This window comes from Podarcis cretensis, assembly GCF_951804945.1.
Source record: "Podarcis cretensis genome assembly, chromosome: 5".
Taxonomy (NCBI): domain Eukaryota; kingdom Metazoa; phylum Chordata; class Lepidosauria; order Squamata; family Lacertidae; genus Podarcis; species Podarcis cretensis.
The window spans coordinates 64,846,834-64,864,521 of NC_137174.1; the positions used below are offsets into that span (position 1 = coordinate 64,846,834).

The window sequence follows — 17,688 nt, forward strand, 5'->3', positions numbered from 1 at the left end:
GAATTTATGTGCTGCCTTACCTACATATTTTTGCCTTGTTTTATGCCAGCTGTCTCAAATTTGTCCTGATGGGCTGCCCTTACAATGTTCCTGCCACTGGGCTGTGTGCTTGCTTTTGCCTTATACGAAATAATTCTTTCCATTAAAAAAAAAAAATGCTGTCAGACAGAGAGACAAAGTGCTGTTTCGGGGAAAATGTCAGCAGTGGGAACACATCAGAGGACCAAGGGCATAGGGAGAAGTACTGTAATGGCTCGGGGAACAAGGCTTTAGCTAATGGGCATTAAAAAGTGCAGAAATGCCGCAAAAGAGAATCATGGCAGTAGGGAAGAGGCGTATCATGTATACAAGCAGTCCAGTGGTGTTTGAGGAGTGGTAAATATGTTTGCTCAAAGATTTGCTGGCTACAAGGGTACAAAGGTCATGCTGAAGAAGCTCCTGCAGAGCCCAGAAAGTAAAAATCCATCCAAATGTCATGACACAGAAAACTAACTTGCTGAACAAAGACACAGCAAACAGCAACCATGGGGATGTGTGCATTTTTATATCAAAAAGGGAAGTTTCTACCTGTATTGCAAAAACAACACTAAGACAGGAAGGGCAATCTGCTCAAGCGCTGGGTCAACTTTTTTCCTATTCATCTACATCTCAGGGCCACCATCAATCTCAGTAAATGTGGTCCAAACCTAGGCCTACTTCTCCAACATTACACATCCCTACTCACATTCAAAAATGCACATAGAAATAAGCCAGAAATCCATGTCTTTCTAGCATCATATATGTGTACTTTGAATAAAGTTCTAGAAGCTTTGAGAAGTACTGGCCTCACATTTATTTATTTATTTGGAATGGTATGTGTGTTCCATACTTCCTCCAAAGAGCCCAAAACAGGGTAAGTAGATTGCCCTAGAATGACTTTTGGAAAATTTCTCACCCCCTGGAGAAATTAAGTGAATTCCTCTCCCCATAATTTTTCTGCCCACAAATATGATGGAAAATTTTGAGAGGCAATTTGCACAGAGCTGTAATTTTTAGATTATCTTGCAACTGGGTATGATGGGAATCCAAGAACATTTGGGGAGGCCGCATGTTCCCCATCTATATTATCTTTCCCCCACCAGCTCTAAGGGTCACTGTTCTATAAATGGGACCCTCAAAGGTGTCAGACTCGCAGAGCTAAGTTCCAAACACTTTCATATTTACATTTATAGGTATATTGATTTATTAGCATAAGTAGCCTACAGGTATTTATATAACATATATTGTCCCTTACTGCTTAGTAAAAAAAAAAAAAAAAAAATTCAGTTGTGGCTGATAAATGCTATTTGTGCTCAGTAATTTCAGATATACCAGCATGTTAGTTAGAAAGTTGATATAATAGTGTAACTTTATACTTATGGTTTTTGAGTTATGCTTTTTTGGCAGTTTTCACAGTCTTCTGTATAGTCTAGTATACTGACATATATTTTGTACTGAAGTAAACATTTTAGGTAATCCGATCACACGTTTCTTTAAGCGGTATTACACATTAGCGGAAAAATATGGATAGTTACTGTATCCTGATTCACTGTTGCCGAGCTTAGAAACTTTCTGTGCAAAGGATCCCATCATCCATATTCACATTGGTCTCATTAAATAGCCTTAAAATTATTTAAACCTATTAGGCTTCAGCACTGAGCTCTCTTGGCCTCTGTTTTCAGCTTAATTATCTTCCCTTAAGGATAAAAAGTGATCCAGAGACATTTTGTCCAAAAGTTAAAATTAAGAAAATCTCAGGGATATACAACAAAGCATCTGAAGGTCAGGAAGTACAAGAGCAACTACAAATTTAGCAGGAAACCTTAATTCCACCTTTTGCAGTACGCTCTTGGTTAATCTTTAATTCCATGGCTGCATGTTCATGATCCGTCCATTTGAATTATAATGAGTACATTCTCCCCAAGAATTTAGGCTCACATTTTCCTTTTAAAGAAAGAGAAAGTCTGGGAGGCTTCTCTCCTAAAGTGCAAATTGGATTTTAGCTGCTCCCAATTTGGTTTTCTTCCCCCTATCTCATTTCCTGCTTTGGCTGTGGTTTACATAGGTATTGCTGCTGGCTGTAATCTGAAGAGCTGTATGCATTTGTGTTGGAGATTTCCCCTGAAACACCTGGGAACTGTCGAATATAATTGTTTGCAGCTGGTTCTGCATGCACAGCAAGCACGTAAAGTAAGTGTAGGTGCGGGTGGAGAAGTGTCGATGGACAGTGATTACTCACTGGCCAAGATTGCTGCCTTGCTATTTTATTATCCTATTAACTTTCCTAATACAGGTTATAAAGGCTCATTTGCTGCCTTTCAGGAGAGCTCCGTTTGCATTCTGGGAAGGATCTGGATATGATCTGTTTACTAAACAGCTGATGAAAAGCCATATGCCTATATTTCACTGTGACTAATCAATCTATGCATTTCAAAAGGAGGAAGTTGGAAAAAACAGGCACTTTATAGAATTTTTTTTTGGGGGGAGTGTTTGTTTATCAATTCCCTCCAAGACCTTGCCTTTGCTCATCAATCTAACTATAGCAAGCAAAAAGGCAGTTGCTCTTTACAGTAATCTGTGACAAACTCCCATTTCTGCTGAGCCGAGGTCTGTGTGTAGGCCTCTCTCCTAGGACTCATGTGTAAAAGGGCTGATGACAAGCGCATACTACAAGTAACTGGCTGACAAACAAGTGCTGCATGCATCTTAGCTTCTCATTTTTCCTAAAACACGCATTCGTAAAAAATAATGGCAGAACCTGTTTCAACATCTGACTAAACAAAAGCCAGGAAGCACAAAGGCTGAGGATTTCCTCCAGTGCTTTTTGAAGCCTTACATTCTCCCTGTTTCCTTGCTGCCTTTTTAAAAATTTGCTCTGCAGAGTATCTCCGAAGAAAATCCCCACTTTCATACAAGCTTAAACATCTTCCAGGAAAATGCTTGTTCTCGCTTTAAGTTTTCTGCCAATATATGCCTTGAAATGATCCCTGCTCCCCTCCTTAGTTATCTCAGTACTGTCCATCTCTCTTGCTATTCCTTCCACATGTCTTTCACTCTCAGCTTTATCTTACTTCCAAGTTAGACCACAATGCTTAAAGATGCCTTTAAAGTGTAGGTATTTTTTTTTAAATGTATTTTGTTGTTGAATTTTGATATATAAGGTAGTAAACTGCCTTGGGATGCATTTTATTATCAAAAGGTGGTGAATAAATTTAGGAAACAAATAAATCTAATTGACATTTCTCAATCCTGCCCCAATGAAAAACAGTTACGGAGCTGTCCAAACTTTCCTGGCTTCTCCCGCCACTCACCTCGACCAGTGCTGTAGTGTTGTAACTTATCACTGTATACTGCCTCTTTGCTGTAAGCTCGCTTCCTAGGAAAATGAAAAAGAAGATGCCATTCAATCAGTGCCCAAGGCTATAAAGACAGACCAGTTTGTCCTTATTCATTGTACCTTTGTGGCCAAATATGGAATTAACATATCAGGACTGGCTCAAGGACTGGAGCTGCCTGAGGCGAGGGACAAAATCGCACCACATCCTTTCCGTGTGTGTGACCAGATAGACAATTGAATCTTACTTCAACACTGGTGACACTGCAGCAGCCCCCACAGCACCTGAGAGCAGTAGGACAGCTTTGGGGGCACAGCTCTGTCCTCCAACACCTCATTGCCAGTCCCCATCACCCGGCATCTGTCACCAGAGGCAACCTCCCTAATAGTCAGAGTTGGCCCCGCAAACCGCAAATTGAGTTTTCTACCAGAAACTCCTCAGGAAGAGTGTATTTTGGTAGGCCTGTGTGCATCAAGCTCAGGACCAGTGATGGAAAGCAACAGGCATTTGGAAAGGATTTGTTTAAATCTGGCACCTTTGTAAGAGGATACATGCGAGATTCTGCCCTGTGTGCAAGTGTGTCTTAGCAATAGAACATTCGCCCCTTTAAAGAAGGTGTGCTTAAGCTACGCAAACCAAATATCCATTAGCACCTACACCGCGCTTCTTATGTTGCCATTACAGATCAATTGTTAGCTCCTTGATTCCATTATCCAGCGCTGCCCTGCAGTAAATGTGTGTGTTTCCACAATCTCCTTCAGGAAGATACAGCCTTTGGAATGAAAGCAAAATTTATAATGTGGCAAATGGTACCTGCTGCAAACAATTGAAATAGCCACCAAGGAGACAATAAAGACGACCCCTGCTGCTGCAGACCCGGCAATCAATGGCAGTTGTTCTCTCAGTTCTGACTTGTAGTCATCTGGAAAAGAAAATACATTTGTAACATTCTTGCCTGCTCATACAATCCTTTGCTGCTAATAGCAAATCTCTATTATTTATTTACCTCCTTTGTATGCCACCATTTCTACCAGGAATTCGGGATGGGTTACATAGGTGATCCAAAGAAGCACAGATCCTGGTTGAAGACCCCTGGAATCCCATGCATGACAGGGATTGTAACAATGCTAACTGGCAAGAGCCAGCTTTTGCCCTTTCTGTATTAGAAAGGGCTCTCAGATCCTGAACTCTACAGTTGGCAAGTTGAGTGTTGAGGGCTATGGAAGACAAGCACTTAATAACGGCTCAGTTCACATGGAACACCAAATCATTTTTCGTACTACAAGAAAAAGCCTGGAAGGAGCCTTAGACATTTATATTTTTTCTTCCATCTCCATACTTCCCTTGCAGACTCAGAGAACCTAATTACTTTTTGGTGGTTGTTGTTTTGCAAACCTTAATTTACTATTACATTGGAACATGCAAACTTCGGCTTATGTTTGCCCTGCAACCCAGGACCTAATCCAGGGAAATGATACCCTTTGCAGTGCCTTCTGGCTTTCTCAATAAGTTGATCAGATAGCAAGAACTTTTTATTTGTTCAGTCCTTACCACAATGGGCCTGCACATCAATTAACATTTTTATTTTTATTAAAATTATTGTTCATCTTCTGATAATTCTTTCTCTAAGTCCTATCAGCTTAGAATGAATTCACACAAATGGAAATATTTCACACTTCCTTTTAATTTTCTTCCTCTCGTTTTGCAGCTAATTACTGGTAACCTGTTTTATCTCCTGCTTGATGCTTAAATCCTGTGCAAAATCTCATTTAACAATCAATTATTATTTAATAACATACAATATCCATTCTTGCTGTATTTCAATTAGCTGCTTCTATTTCAGACACAGCATTCTCCTTGTCTGCCTAATTGTAAGTATTGGAGAAAATCATTTTTTAAAATGCCCATCAGTTATGTGCTGTGTGTATGTGCTCCCCATACCCTTCCTCAATTAAAACTTCTGGACACTAGACAAGGAGGCATTTCTGGCAAAAGTGACTTTGCTAGACTTTGAAAGAACCTCTTAAAAGTGTTCCATGGAGGGAGCCACCTGAATGGGGGGGGGGTGCTTGCTGATCATTAGCTACGCTGAGAATATATTACTGAAAAGAGTATATTTTGTTATAAGCAAAGTAAAATTTGTCTAACCAGGCATCATCAGAAAGTCTCATATATATGTGTCTCCCCTGAGGTTTGAGCTAGAACTTGAACAATTCTTCAAAATATAATTAACCAAACATGTTGGTTTTTCAATCTTTAGGTTCTAAGAAAATTAATTGTGCACATTTAAAACTGTACCTTGTCCACTTCTGAGGATATAGAAATTATGATACAGTCAAGACTTTTGTGCTTGACGCACTAAGGGAATCACGCGTGTGCTTAAGCTGTGTATATACAGAAGTGAATTGCTGGTTCAGTGACACATGTCAACACCCTTCATGTCAGTGTGTATATCTTTCAAACCAATTTGTCTCCCTAACAGATTACAGTTTTAGTACGTACTTCAGATGTACAGTTTAAAAATGCAATGGCCAACCCATTCTTAGTGAATAACTATGTGAGATGCTTTAATCCTGATGAACCGAGAGTGGCTGTCAATTGTAGACAAATCTTGAACACTAATACTTATTTAGTATGGTAATAATAGAAAACAGGACCATAGAACTTTATCACGGTTCCTAATTTTGTGGAGGGTTCTATTTGCATTCAAATGACTGCAAGGTGGATCAGGTCTTCCCTGCTCAGCACAGAAACAGAGAGGTAGGGCTGGCACACATGGGGACATTGTGGGTGGGGCCTGCCCCATGCCTCCTGATTGGGTTAATTTCCTGTTTATGTGCCATACCTGCACAAGGCTGTGGTCATGAGCTTATCTGTTTACAGTTCATTCTAAAGAAAGCAACTCTAAGTTTTCAAATCCCTGCATTCTAATTCTTGCAGGCTATTGGGGCCAAAGTAGTGGCCATGTTTGACACAACATATACAGAAAACCCTCAGTGGTAGAGAAAGATGATGTCTCTGGTCTGATTCCACAGTGGTGGTGAGTGCCAAGGAAGAGACTTTGCCTACACTTGGAGAGCTAATCTTTATCACAGAGTTCTTCCAATTATGCACAATTTTCTCTGGACTTCTTCTAAGCCTGCTTTTTGGAGGAAGGTCCCATACATTCTCTAGTGCAGCGAGAGAAAGGACTGGCCACCAGAGTAAATTCAAAAGTGCATATGTATACTCTCTTTTATGTACTCTTAATTGGCTGCTTGTTGGTAGAGTGTTGGGCTATCATGCTTAAGTAAACAGATTTAATCTACCAACCTTAAACTAATGCACACAGGCCTGTCTCTGCTTCTTCTGAAATCCAAAAATGAACTTGTGACTGTTGCACTTAGACCTTGGAAGGTGGTGCAGTGTTATACAATCAAAGGATATTGGCAAATACAGTCAGGCTCTGAACGATTACATTCAGTTTATTTCTCAACTTCCTATAACTTCAAACAAAATCTAATTCTATTATACCGCCACAGGTGCTTATTTCCTAGAACTACAGATTTACATGTTGGGTGTGAACAATGAAGGATAGCACACCACACCACACTCATGTATAAATCCTATATTATGCAGAATACTACCCACTGCTGGACACAGAATACTGGGCCACTACTCTGACCAACAGAGGCCAATCTGATCCCTCCCTAGCTTTCATGCAAACACTGAAAACCCATTCATATGCAGTTGGGCGGGGAATCACTTACATGGTCAGGGTAAAAACAGAGATAACAGATTTCAGTCAGATTAATCCTCCAGCTGGCAATTAATCAAACATCTCTCTAAATCACCAGTCTCTCTCCACACTGCCCCACTGGGAGGCAAGGGTTTGGAGAGACAAGTTGATTTAATCCAATTATAGCTTACAGGCTCGACAGAGTGCAACCTCCTTCCCTCTGTTCCTTTCTCAGTTCCCTCCCTGCTCCCCCCTCCTTTTTTTGTCACACTTACCATCCGTTAAGGTTTGGAAGCACATTTTTCCACTGTATTTCCCATAGCCAGCCACTGTCCGAGCCCGAACTTGTACCACATACACCATCCCTGGTCGCAGCCCATCAATCCGTGCCGTGTTGGTCTGGCTCTTCGCCATGGAGGAATTGTACTCATTGTGGTCCTTCAGGGAACAGGAAATAGAAAAGAGAAACATATGAGTAAAAGTTATATTTTGGGGATCTTATTTCCAAGGTGTACTTTTGTGCCAACGGCTTCTTAAAGTTAAGATGGCAACAAAAAGCAACATTAAACAACTTCCTTGTATTACTCCCTCAACAGGGCCAAGGAACAACATGCAACCACTGACATTTGGCAAGCTTCCTGTTAGGCCCGGTGCATGGTGGGTTGATGATGTTGAGGACTGTTTTGTAATCACAGCTACATATTGACTTCCACTGACCCCTTTTCAATAACAATGGTGTGACGCACCATTAACACGTAATCAAAAAGGCAGATTCACTCCATTCACACCATTAAAAAATGATGAAATGAACATACAGTGGTACCTTGGGTTACAAACACTTCAGGTTACAAACTCCGCTAACCCAGAAGTAGTACCTCGGGTTGTGAACTTTGCCCCAGGATGAGAATGGAAATCGCAAACAAACAAACAAACAAACAAAAAGACCTCACCAAATAGTGAAGGCTTATAGGGGAGCGAGTTACAGCACAGATCACTGATTCTATCACAAAAGGCAGCAAAGAGGTACCTGCAACAGTTAGGCAATCCAGTAGTGGACAGTGTGGTGGAGCAGCACCACTCACTTGACCTCTGGTCAGTGGCATCACTGCTACTTCTTGGGAGGTGGAGGAGGGAGGTGGCCACAATACAAGCACACTGGCAGGAGCCCCAGATTGACTGTGCTGGTGCATTTCTACTGTGCCAACTTCAGTACCACCTTCGCTAAATAGCAGTGATGTGACAGAGACCAGGCAAATGACAGCACCACACCACACTGTTTGCTACTGATGTAACCAAATTCCCCACTTATTGGGAAAGGTACAGTATACTGCACAGTGAATGCATTTTCACTGTGCAACTTGGAGTGAAGGTGATTTGCTGGGTAAAAATATGGGTAATATTTATTGTACAAAAAGTTGGAGAGGCTTTCCATTCTTAGTACCCACTATACAGTTCTTAATCTAGCTAGCCTACCATCTCTCCCAAATGGGCAGCTGTCAGAGCTGCCCGAGGTCCCAGCTCACAAAGGACCAACGCCAGTACGTTGTAATGTACAAAAGTCTCTATTGAAACGCAGTTTCGATTTCAAAGCCGCAGCGTGCAGCCCTACATCTTAAAGCCTAGACCGCTGAAGCTCCGTCTGAATCTCCTCCCCCCAGACACCAGTTTAAGACTCTAGCCTTGCTCCACCTCTTCCTTTGCTCTTTCCTCCTCTGGGTCCGCCTGTCCGCTGGGGTCTTGCCCTTTCTAGACTCTTCTGACGCTGAGTCCCCTGAGTCTTCCCCCTCCCTCCAGCGGGCTTTAGGACCTGGTTCCCAATCCGGGTTACCTGCTGTGCCGCGCGCCTGTACATTTGAACTTGGCGCGCGCGCCCAGCCGGCAACCTTCCTCCTGACCGTTACACTGCTCCTGTCACTGCTTCCCCCTTCGGAGAGGCTAGCTGGACCTGACCTCCCCTCCGTTCCCTCACTCTGCGATGGAGGCGTGGCCAGCCCTGATTCATCTTCTCTCCCTGCTGGAGGAGAAGCTGGTCCTGATACATGGGACTCTTCCCCCCCACTACGCTCTGGTGGAGGAGCTGGTCCTGATCTCTCACTGCTGCTTTGGGAGTCCCCGCTGCCCCCTTGCTTCTGGTGTGTCCCCCCTGGAACCCCCCTTGCCCTGGCCGTTGGCGCCCCCCTCTGGGAATCTTCTGATTCGCTGGAGAAGCTCATGGAATCTCTCGGGCCACTCTCATACTCCCCTACGCTGCCCTCAGATTCTTCCCCTTCGCTCTCCATTTCCTCTCTCCCCTGTGCCTCTGCTCCTGAGCCCCTGACAGCAGCGATTGCAGCTGAAGTTACACATGCATGTTCCTCACTTGCAGGAATATAAATATGAAGTGGTAACTTGCAAAACAACCATCAACAATCAAACACAGAACATCCCTCCTCAAACTCAACCCTTTACAGACTATGCAGTGCACACACTGCATCAAGCATTGTATTTCTGAGCAATTTGACATGTACGTGCAAATGAAAGTCTGTGACTCCTATTGATATATGATAACTAAAATAGGAGATTTGGAATAAAAATTGAATATCAGAATTCAAACACAACTGTTGTATCCTAAATAGATTTCTATTAAATCACTGGACTCCATGTTTTTCCTCATCCAAAAGTGATGGCATGACCTATAATATAACATATGATACTATAATATATGATTTGGCTTTAAGCTTTTATCAAGCCTTGCTGAAAACTTGTGACTCAAAATCACAGCTTTAGCATTTCATCAAATTCTCCTTCCAGTCCCTGCTTTTTTGCCCCAGCTCTGCTGTGGTGTGCGTGGGATGGTATAGATGAGATTCCAGTTTAACAGCCCACTCCAATGTACTCACACACTGGGTTGGTCTGTGAAGTGCGCATCAGGCACAGAGAGCCGTCACTATCCATTGTCTCTGTGACAATGGGGCCTGGAGAAAGAATGCAACTCTATCCAATTTCGTGGCCTGGAGATTGTCATATGCTATTTCTTACACTTCACTTCCCAGATATTCATTTGACAGATAGAAAACTGAAGGTGAAAATCAGTAAGTTGCCCAAGGCTACCATAGTGCCCAGTACTTGAATTTGGGACTCCCTGGTGTCCAATTCCAATTTGCTTAGGGTGGTGAGATAGAAAAAGAGGACAAGTCTCTGGCACTTTAATAGTTGTGTAGAAGAGGGAATTTCAGCAGGTGTAGTTGATGCGACAAGTGCAGCTGCATGTCCTCTTTTTCATCTGACCACCCTGTGTTCAGCTTGACACTCAATTATCAAGACCCTATGTAGCTATAGCATATCCTCAGTTTTGAATCCAAATCATGAAACTCATTTGCCCTGTCTCCCTTTTTCTTCTGGACTACTTCACTTCCCTCTGAGCAGTCAGATACTTAGGCAGGAGGGTCTAATACAAACATGGGAACTTGTTGAGGTCCAAAGCTGCTGCCACCTCCCATTACAGGTAGACCTGCACTCATAAACAATACCATGCATGGTCTGTACAGTAGCACCACAATTGACAAGTGCTTCCTGACAATCTGGCATTTGATATCATTCACTGTACCTCAGGGACTCATGGGCACAGCAGGTTCTTAGTCCAATCTGCAGCAATCTGTGCTGGGTTACATCTATCCAACTTTTACAAGGTAATAAAACAAGAGTCATCTCTGGGATATGAGGGGCTTGAGAGGCAGGGGACTTCAGGAGGATAATACAGGCACAGGAGAGTGGCACAGAGTTGGCAAAGCACTCACTATACATCATCAAGTCTAGCTCAGTGTGCAGACTGTCACTCCTAGCAAGCTATTAGTCACTTGAAACAATGATATTTCAATAACATGAGGCAATGAAACAAGTGTACACAGCAAGCAAGCAGAAATCAACGGGGAGTCCCTGCTTTCAGTTAACTATTATTTTCAAGATTTTCTGCAGCAGTGGGGCTGAACGGTTTAGTGATGCTTGGGACAGGAATTCCTTCTCTGCTGCTGCTTTATGGTTCAGGCAAGCAACAGGCAGCAGAAGCTGAGCTAAGCGGGGTACATTTGATTTAATGTGGGTAGGACTGGAGCCATAGTGAGAATGTAAAGATTGGACATGGAGAAGTTCCTAGTAAGCTGTGAAGTAATGTACTAAAGCAACTGTGTCCCGTGAACTCTTTGCAGACCGGTGGTACAAAGCCTGTAAGGAGATAGTCCACAGGTGGGAGTGTTGTATGTACAGAAATAGTTTGTATTGACAATATGATTAGAACCAATTGCAGCTAAGTGAATCTGTCTATTTTAGTTTCTCATACATTCCCCCCCCCATCTTAAATTCCATTCTCCACGTTTCTGCCTGAATTTGTGATTTGTCAATTTTTTTTACTTTTAAATATGCATTTTTATATACAATTATCCCCAATATACACATTTTGGTACACATTTCTTGGTTGGAGATCTGCATCACAAAATTTGGAGAAGTGTGCATGCCAATGGATTGCTGAATTTTGCTTTGTGTGTTGTTTTAGAAAGTGCAAATTAAGTAGTTTTGCATTCAAATGCTGGAATGTAGAGAGGTAATACAAATTCATTCTGGTGAAAGTCAATATGAAGGACAGCTAACTCCATCCTGCCCACCTCAAATGTTGAAGGGTTGGGCTACAAATCTGATATAGGTTTCCAGAAATAGGACTTCCGGAGGCGGCACGAACGGCAATGGCGGTCCTCCTTGCGCTGTGAGGAGGAAGCTCCGCGGAAACGGGTCGTCCGCTACGGCGAAGCGGAGACCCGCACCAAAAACCCACAGGCAGCAAGAGCCTGTGGTCGTGGGACTCGGCGGGCGCCAGAAGCGTCCCCCGAAACGGAGAAGGGACCCTGTAAAGGGTCTCTGAACGTGGAGGGGGTATCACGGCGCTGTGAGTCGATCGCTATTCCTGTGGAGTGAAGCCGCATAGCCGCTGCCGGTGAGCGCTGACCTTTTTTCCTGGAAACATCTGATTCGGAAAAGAACAACCCGTGAGTAAGAAAAGATAGTAAGAATTGGAACTAAACTGCTCTAAATTTGGCTAAAAGCGGGAGATGCAAACAGGAAGTCCGTCTTCCGCTTCTGCTTAAGATCTAAAGCAAAAGAGATGGCAGTGAGATATCTCTAAATTTATCTGGCAGGGCAAAAAACCCAGAATAAAATTCAAGATTTTAACTGATGTAAAGGAAAGGGGGGGATTTGCCCTGCCAGACTTGAAACTTTACTATGAATCAGCAGCTTTCTGCTGGTTGAAGGATTGGCTGCTTCTTGAGAACACAGACACCTTAGATTTGGAAGGTTTTAATAACTTTTTTGGGTGGCATGCATATTTGTGGTATGACAAGGTTAAGGTTCATAAAGGCTTTAAAAACCATATTGTCAGGAAAGCATTGTATAATGTCTGGATTAAATATAAAGATTTGTTGGAGAATAAAACTCCAAGGTGGCTGTCACCAATGGAGGCAAAGGCATTGAAAAAACTTAATACGGAGTCTAAATGGCCAAAATATTGTGAAATCCTAGAACAGGAGGGCAATAAGTGGAAATTGCAGAGTTTTGAGAATCTAAAAGACAAAGTGCGAGATTGGCTTCACTATTATCAAATAATGGAGGTTTACAAGCTGGATAGGAAAATTGGTTTCCAGGTGGAAAAGTCAAAATTGGAAACCAATACTAAGAATTTGTCAAAAATGTATAACTTGCTGTTGAAATGGAACACGCAAGATGAAACGGTTAAATCAGCTATGATTAAGTGGGCGCAAGATATTGGACACAATATTATGTTTGCTGACTGGGAAAAGTTGTGGACCACCAGTATGAAATTCACGGCGTGCAACGCCTTGAGAGAAAATATTATGAAAATGATTTATAGGTGGTACATGACCCCAGTCAAGCTTGCTAAAATTTACCACTTATCAGATAATAAATGTTGGAAGTGTAAAGAAAATGAAGGTTCATTCTTTCACCTCTGGTGGACGTGCCCAAGGATCAAGGCTTTCTGGGAAATGATATATAATGAAATGAAAAAGGTATTTAAATATACCTTCTTGAAGAAACCAGAGGCCTTTCTCCTGGGTATGGTTAGCCATGTGGTGTTAAAGAAGGATAGAACTTAAAGAAGGATAGAACTTTGTTTCTGTATGCCACAACAGTAGCAAGAATCCTTATTACCAAGTATTGGAAGACACCAGATCTACCCACTCTGGAAGAATGGCAGATGAAAATGACAGACTATATGGGACTGGCAGAGATGACGGGCAGAATCCGGGACCAGGAGAAGGAGACAGTGGAAGAAGATTGGAAGAAATTTAAAGACTACCTTAATAAATACTATAAGATTAGTGAATGTTAGATTGACAGGGGTTTAAAAATAATGTGGTTTTCAGAGACCTTGATTAAGAAAAGGAATGGAATTAGTAAAAAACTTTTGGGAAACAAGGGAATGGATTTGCTGATTGGATAATGAAATTAGAATACAAAACGGGGAGGTATGAGGAAGTCGGGGAAAATAGGTTGAGAAAATTAAGGTTTGAAATTATACTTGTTGGTTTTTTTTTGTTTGTTTTGTTTTTATTGTTGCTGTTTGTATTTGTATGTTTTTATTGGAAATGTTAACAAATATTATTTTTTTAAAAAAAGATCTAAAGCAAAAGACTTTGATGTTTGGAGCCTTTGAAGAGGCGTTAAAAATAACTATTCTGTGCATCCGTTGAAGCTGCCTTTATGCAAAATTGGATTTAACTTTTCTTAAGTGACTTACTTTTCATATGGACTGTGTTTTACCTCTCCTTTTGGAATTACAATCTTACTGAGTAGCCCAGACAATTGGACTGCCTGAATCAACAGAGCTGTCAGATTGCAGACTTTGATATTTTGTTACCTGGGCTTGTTACAATCTGAGTGTTTGTGGAACTGCTACACTGAAACATCCTTTCTGGCATTTTGCTAGAGACATTGTAGTGCTTTTTAAACCAACTCTGCTTACTACAAGAAAAATTGAAGGTTCTTTGGAAATTAACTGGACTCTAACAATTCGGCTTTTTACCTCAAGACATATTCGAACTCCCTCTAGAGGATTTTGGATGTACATTTGTATGTGATTTTACTTTCTCTTTCCTTTCCTCCTATTGGATTGTTTATCCTATGGGCTGCTGGATTCCCATGGGAACAATTTAGCTTGACCTTGACTAGTAGACAATATTGGAATGAGTGGCACTGGGAAAACAAGAGCGGCTAAAGCGAAAGCTAAACAAACAACACTGACTTTAACTTCACAGCCGCGTAGATCATCTGTTCCTATTGTTTTGCTGGCAGAGGAAGAAGAAGTTGAGCAACCACTGTTGGAAGATATGGCTGCAGGAGGATCTGGCTCAGTACTAGAGAAAATCTTTGAAAAATTGGAAGTTTTGGATAAAAAGGCGGATGAACAAACAGCCAAGATTGACCCAAATACAGCCAGTGTTAATAAATTAACTGAACAAGTTGCTTTGAATGCACAATCGATTGGAAAGTTATTTGAGGCCACTGCAGAAAACCGCAAATTGGCTGAGGAAGCCAGCCAAAAAGTTGAAGAATTACAACAAGAGGTAAAACCACTGCATAAACAGGTTGGTGAACAGCAGGCATATTTGTCATGATAGAATTGCGGAGTCAGGAAAATAATCTGAGATTGAGGTCTATACCAGAACTCGAACAAGGGAATTTAATTGAGTTCCTGACAAAAGAATTTTCCAAGTTTTGGCCTGTGGAGGAAGAAAAGGACTTTAAAATTGTGACTGCTTTTAGACTTGGAAAATCAACAAGGAAAGACAGGCCCAGAGATTGCTTGATCACTTTGAGATCTAAGAAGGAAAGAGACAAAATACTGGGCCTACATTACGGAAAATCACTGGATATTTCGGACAAAAGAGTAGAAATTTATAAAGATATCCCAAAACAATTTCTGGACCTTAGATCCACCTACACTGAGTTAGTAAAACTGCTGAGGAGCAACTCAATTGTTTTTAGGTGGGAATTTCCCCAAGGATTATCTTTTACATTTAGAGGGAAGAAGGTTAAAATTAAAACAGCCGAGGATAAAGAAAAATTTTTGAGTGCCTACGGAGAGGATCTTCAGAAAGGGATTGAAAGACCTTTAGGGTCTGGGCCATTACCTGCACCTGCACCTTCGGGACCTGAAGACCTGGAGAAAATACCACCACTAGAGGAATAACAGATTTGTCCAGGATGTCTCTGCAACTTCTGAGCTGGAACATTAATGGCTGCAATTCCCCAGAAAAGAGAAGAATATTTCATATATTGAAAAAAGAACAATTGGACATCATTTGTTTGCAAGAAACACATGTGACTAGGCTCCATAGGAAAGTGTTAATAAATAAAAGATTAGGACAAGAATTTATTTTTCGGATCGAGTTAAGAAAAGAGGTGTGGTGATATATGCAAAGGAGAGCCTATCACTAAAATTTTTATTTAAAGATGAGCAAGGAAGAATTTTGGCAATTGAGATACAAAATCAGGGAGAAAAGTTTTTGATATTAGGAATTTACGCACCAAATGAGGGGAAATCGGAATTTTACAAGAAGCTGCATGAGATAATGCTGGACTATCTGGACTATGACAACATCATTATGATGGGAGATATGAACGGGGTGGCATCAACCAACATGGACAAGTCTCAAAGCCAAAATGTGACAAAAGATGGCAGACTACCTAAAACTTTTTTTGAACTGACTGATAATATGGACTTGATTGACATCTGGAGGACAAAGAACCCCCTGGGAAGAGAGGGAACATTCTTTTCTGAAGCCCAACTGACATGGACAAGAATCGACCAAATATGGATAACTAGAGGTCTGGCACCTAAGACGAGAAAGGTGGAAATCTGCCCAAAGACCTGCTCCAACCATAACGCTGTAAAGATGGACATGAAACTAATCCCAACTGGCTCCTTTAGATGGAGGATGAATGACAATCTGTTTAGAGACCAGGAGATCACCAAAAAGGCCCCAAAAGTTTTGAAGGACTACTTTGAGATAAATTTGAACACCACGGTGGAAAAAAGAATCATCTGGGATGCAAGTAAGGCGGTTATGAGGGGGTTTCTGATACAACAGAACGCTGTAAAGAAAAGAGCACAAAATGAGAAAAAAGATAAGATTTTGGAGAAAATTAAAGAATGTGAGAAGAAGTTAAGATCGAAACCGAAGTCAAAGGAGATTTTGAAAGAAGTTAAATTTCACCAAGCACAATACTCCAAATTGATAAATCAGGAAGTGGAGTGGAAAGTCAAGTTAATGAAACAAAGATCATTTGATTCGGCTAATAAATGTGGAAAACTGCTAGCATGGCAGTTGAAAAAGAGACAAAAATTAAACACGATCACTAACCTAGAGACTGAAGGAAGAAATATTCAGAACCCTGTGGAGATTAGGAAGTGCTTCCAGAAATACTTCAAACAACTATATACTCAAGGGCCGCAAAATGAGGTTGAGATAGAACAATTTCTGATAAAGAATGGATTACCAATGTTGTCTCAAGAAAACAGATCAATCCTGAATTGTAAGATAACTCGACAAGAGATTGAAGTTGCCATTCAGAACATGCAATTGGGCAAATCCCCAGGCCCTGATGGGCTTACCTCCAAATATTATAAGATATTGAAAGACTATTTGATAGATCCACTAATGGAGGTTTGCAATGAGATTATGGAGGGGGGAAAAGCACCAGAAACGTGGAAAGAAGCCTTCATCACATTGATACCTAAATCTGAATTGGAAAAGACACAACTTAAGAATTATCGCCCCATTTCCCTTCTAAATGTGGATTACAAAATTTTTGCAGACATTTTAGCAAATAGATTTTAAAAGGTTTTAAGTGAAGTGATCCATAAAGATCAGGCAGGCTTTCTTCCAGGAAGACATTTGTTTGCTAACACAAGGAACATTATTGATATCTTGGAACTTTTGCAAACAAATATTAATACAAGAGCAGTGTTAATATTTATTGATGCGGAGAAGGCCTTTGACAACATTTCTTGGAAGTTTATGAAGAAAAACCTGGAAGGGATGGGAGTAGGACGGGGATTTGAAAATGGGATAGATGCAATTTATTCAGAACAAAAGGCTAAATTGATAGTTAACAATGTGGTGACAGAAGAGTTTAAAATTGAAAAAGGAACACGACAAGGTTGCCCTATTTCCCCTCTGTTATTTATTTCGGTCCTGGAAATGCTCTTGAATATGATTAGAGGGGACCGGTTGGTGGAAGGAATTCAGGTCGGAGCGAAGCAGTACAAACTTAAGGCTTTTGCAGATGACCTAGTTTTGACCTTACAGGAGCCAGAATCTAGTACGAAAAGGGCTTTACAACTGATTCAAGAGTTTGGTCGGGTGGCGGGATTTAAACTAAATAAATAAAAAACTAAGGTATTGGAAAAAAATTTAACAGCTTCAGAGTCAGAAAGGTTTCAGAAAGAGACAGAGTTAAACGTGGTTAAAAAAGTAAAATATCTAGGGGTGAACATAACAGCAAAGAATCTGAATCTATTTAAGGACAATTATGAAAAGTGTTGGTTAGAAATTAAGAGGGATTTAG

The 17,688-nt window shown here is 41.2% G+C and overlaps 1 protein-coding gene across 12 annotated transcripts in view; it reads right to left on the bottom strand.

The window, feature by feature from the left end:
• EPHB1 (EPH receptor B1) overlaps positions 1 to 17,688 on the bottom strand; it is a 366,263-nt gene that overhangs the window by 49,377 nt on the left and 299,198 nt on the right. For all 12 annotated transcript variants that reach the window (XR_013839287.1, XR_013839288.1, XR_013839289.1 and 9 more), the window contains 3 exons: positions 7,347 to 7,509; positions 4,167 to 4,275; positions 3,330 to 3,394 (listed from right to left, as the gene is read on the bottom strand). Coding sequence is in view for 5 of the 12 variants with exons in the window: in XM_079977255.1 (XP_079833381.1) it covers positions 3,330 to 3,394; positions 4,167 to 4,275; positions 7,347 to 7,509 (337 nt within the window). In the remaining 7 variants the exon portion in view is untranslated. The remainder of the gene's footprint in view (positions 1 to 3,329; positions 3,395 to 4,166; positions 4,276 to 7,346; positions 7,510 to 17,688) is intronic.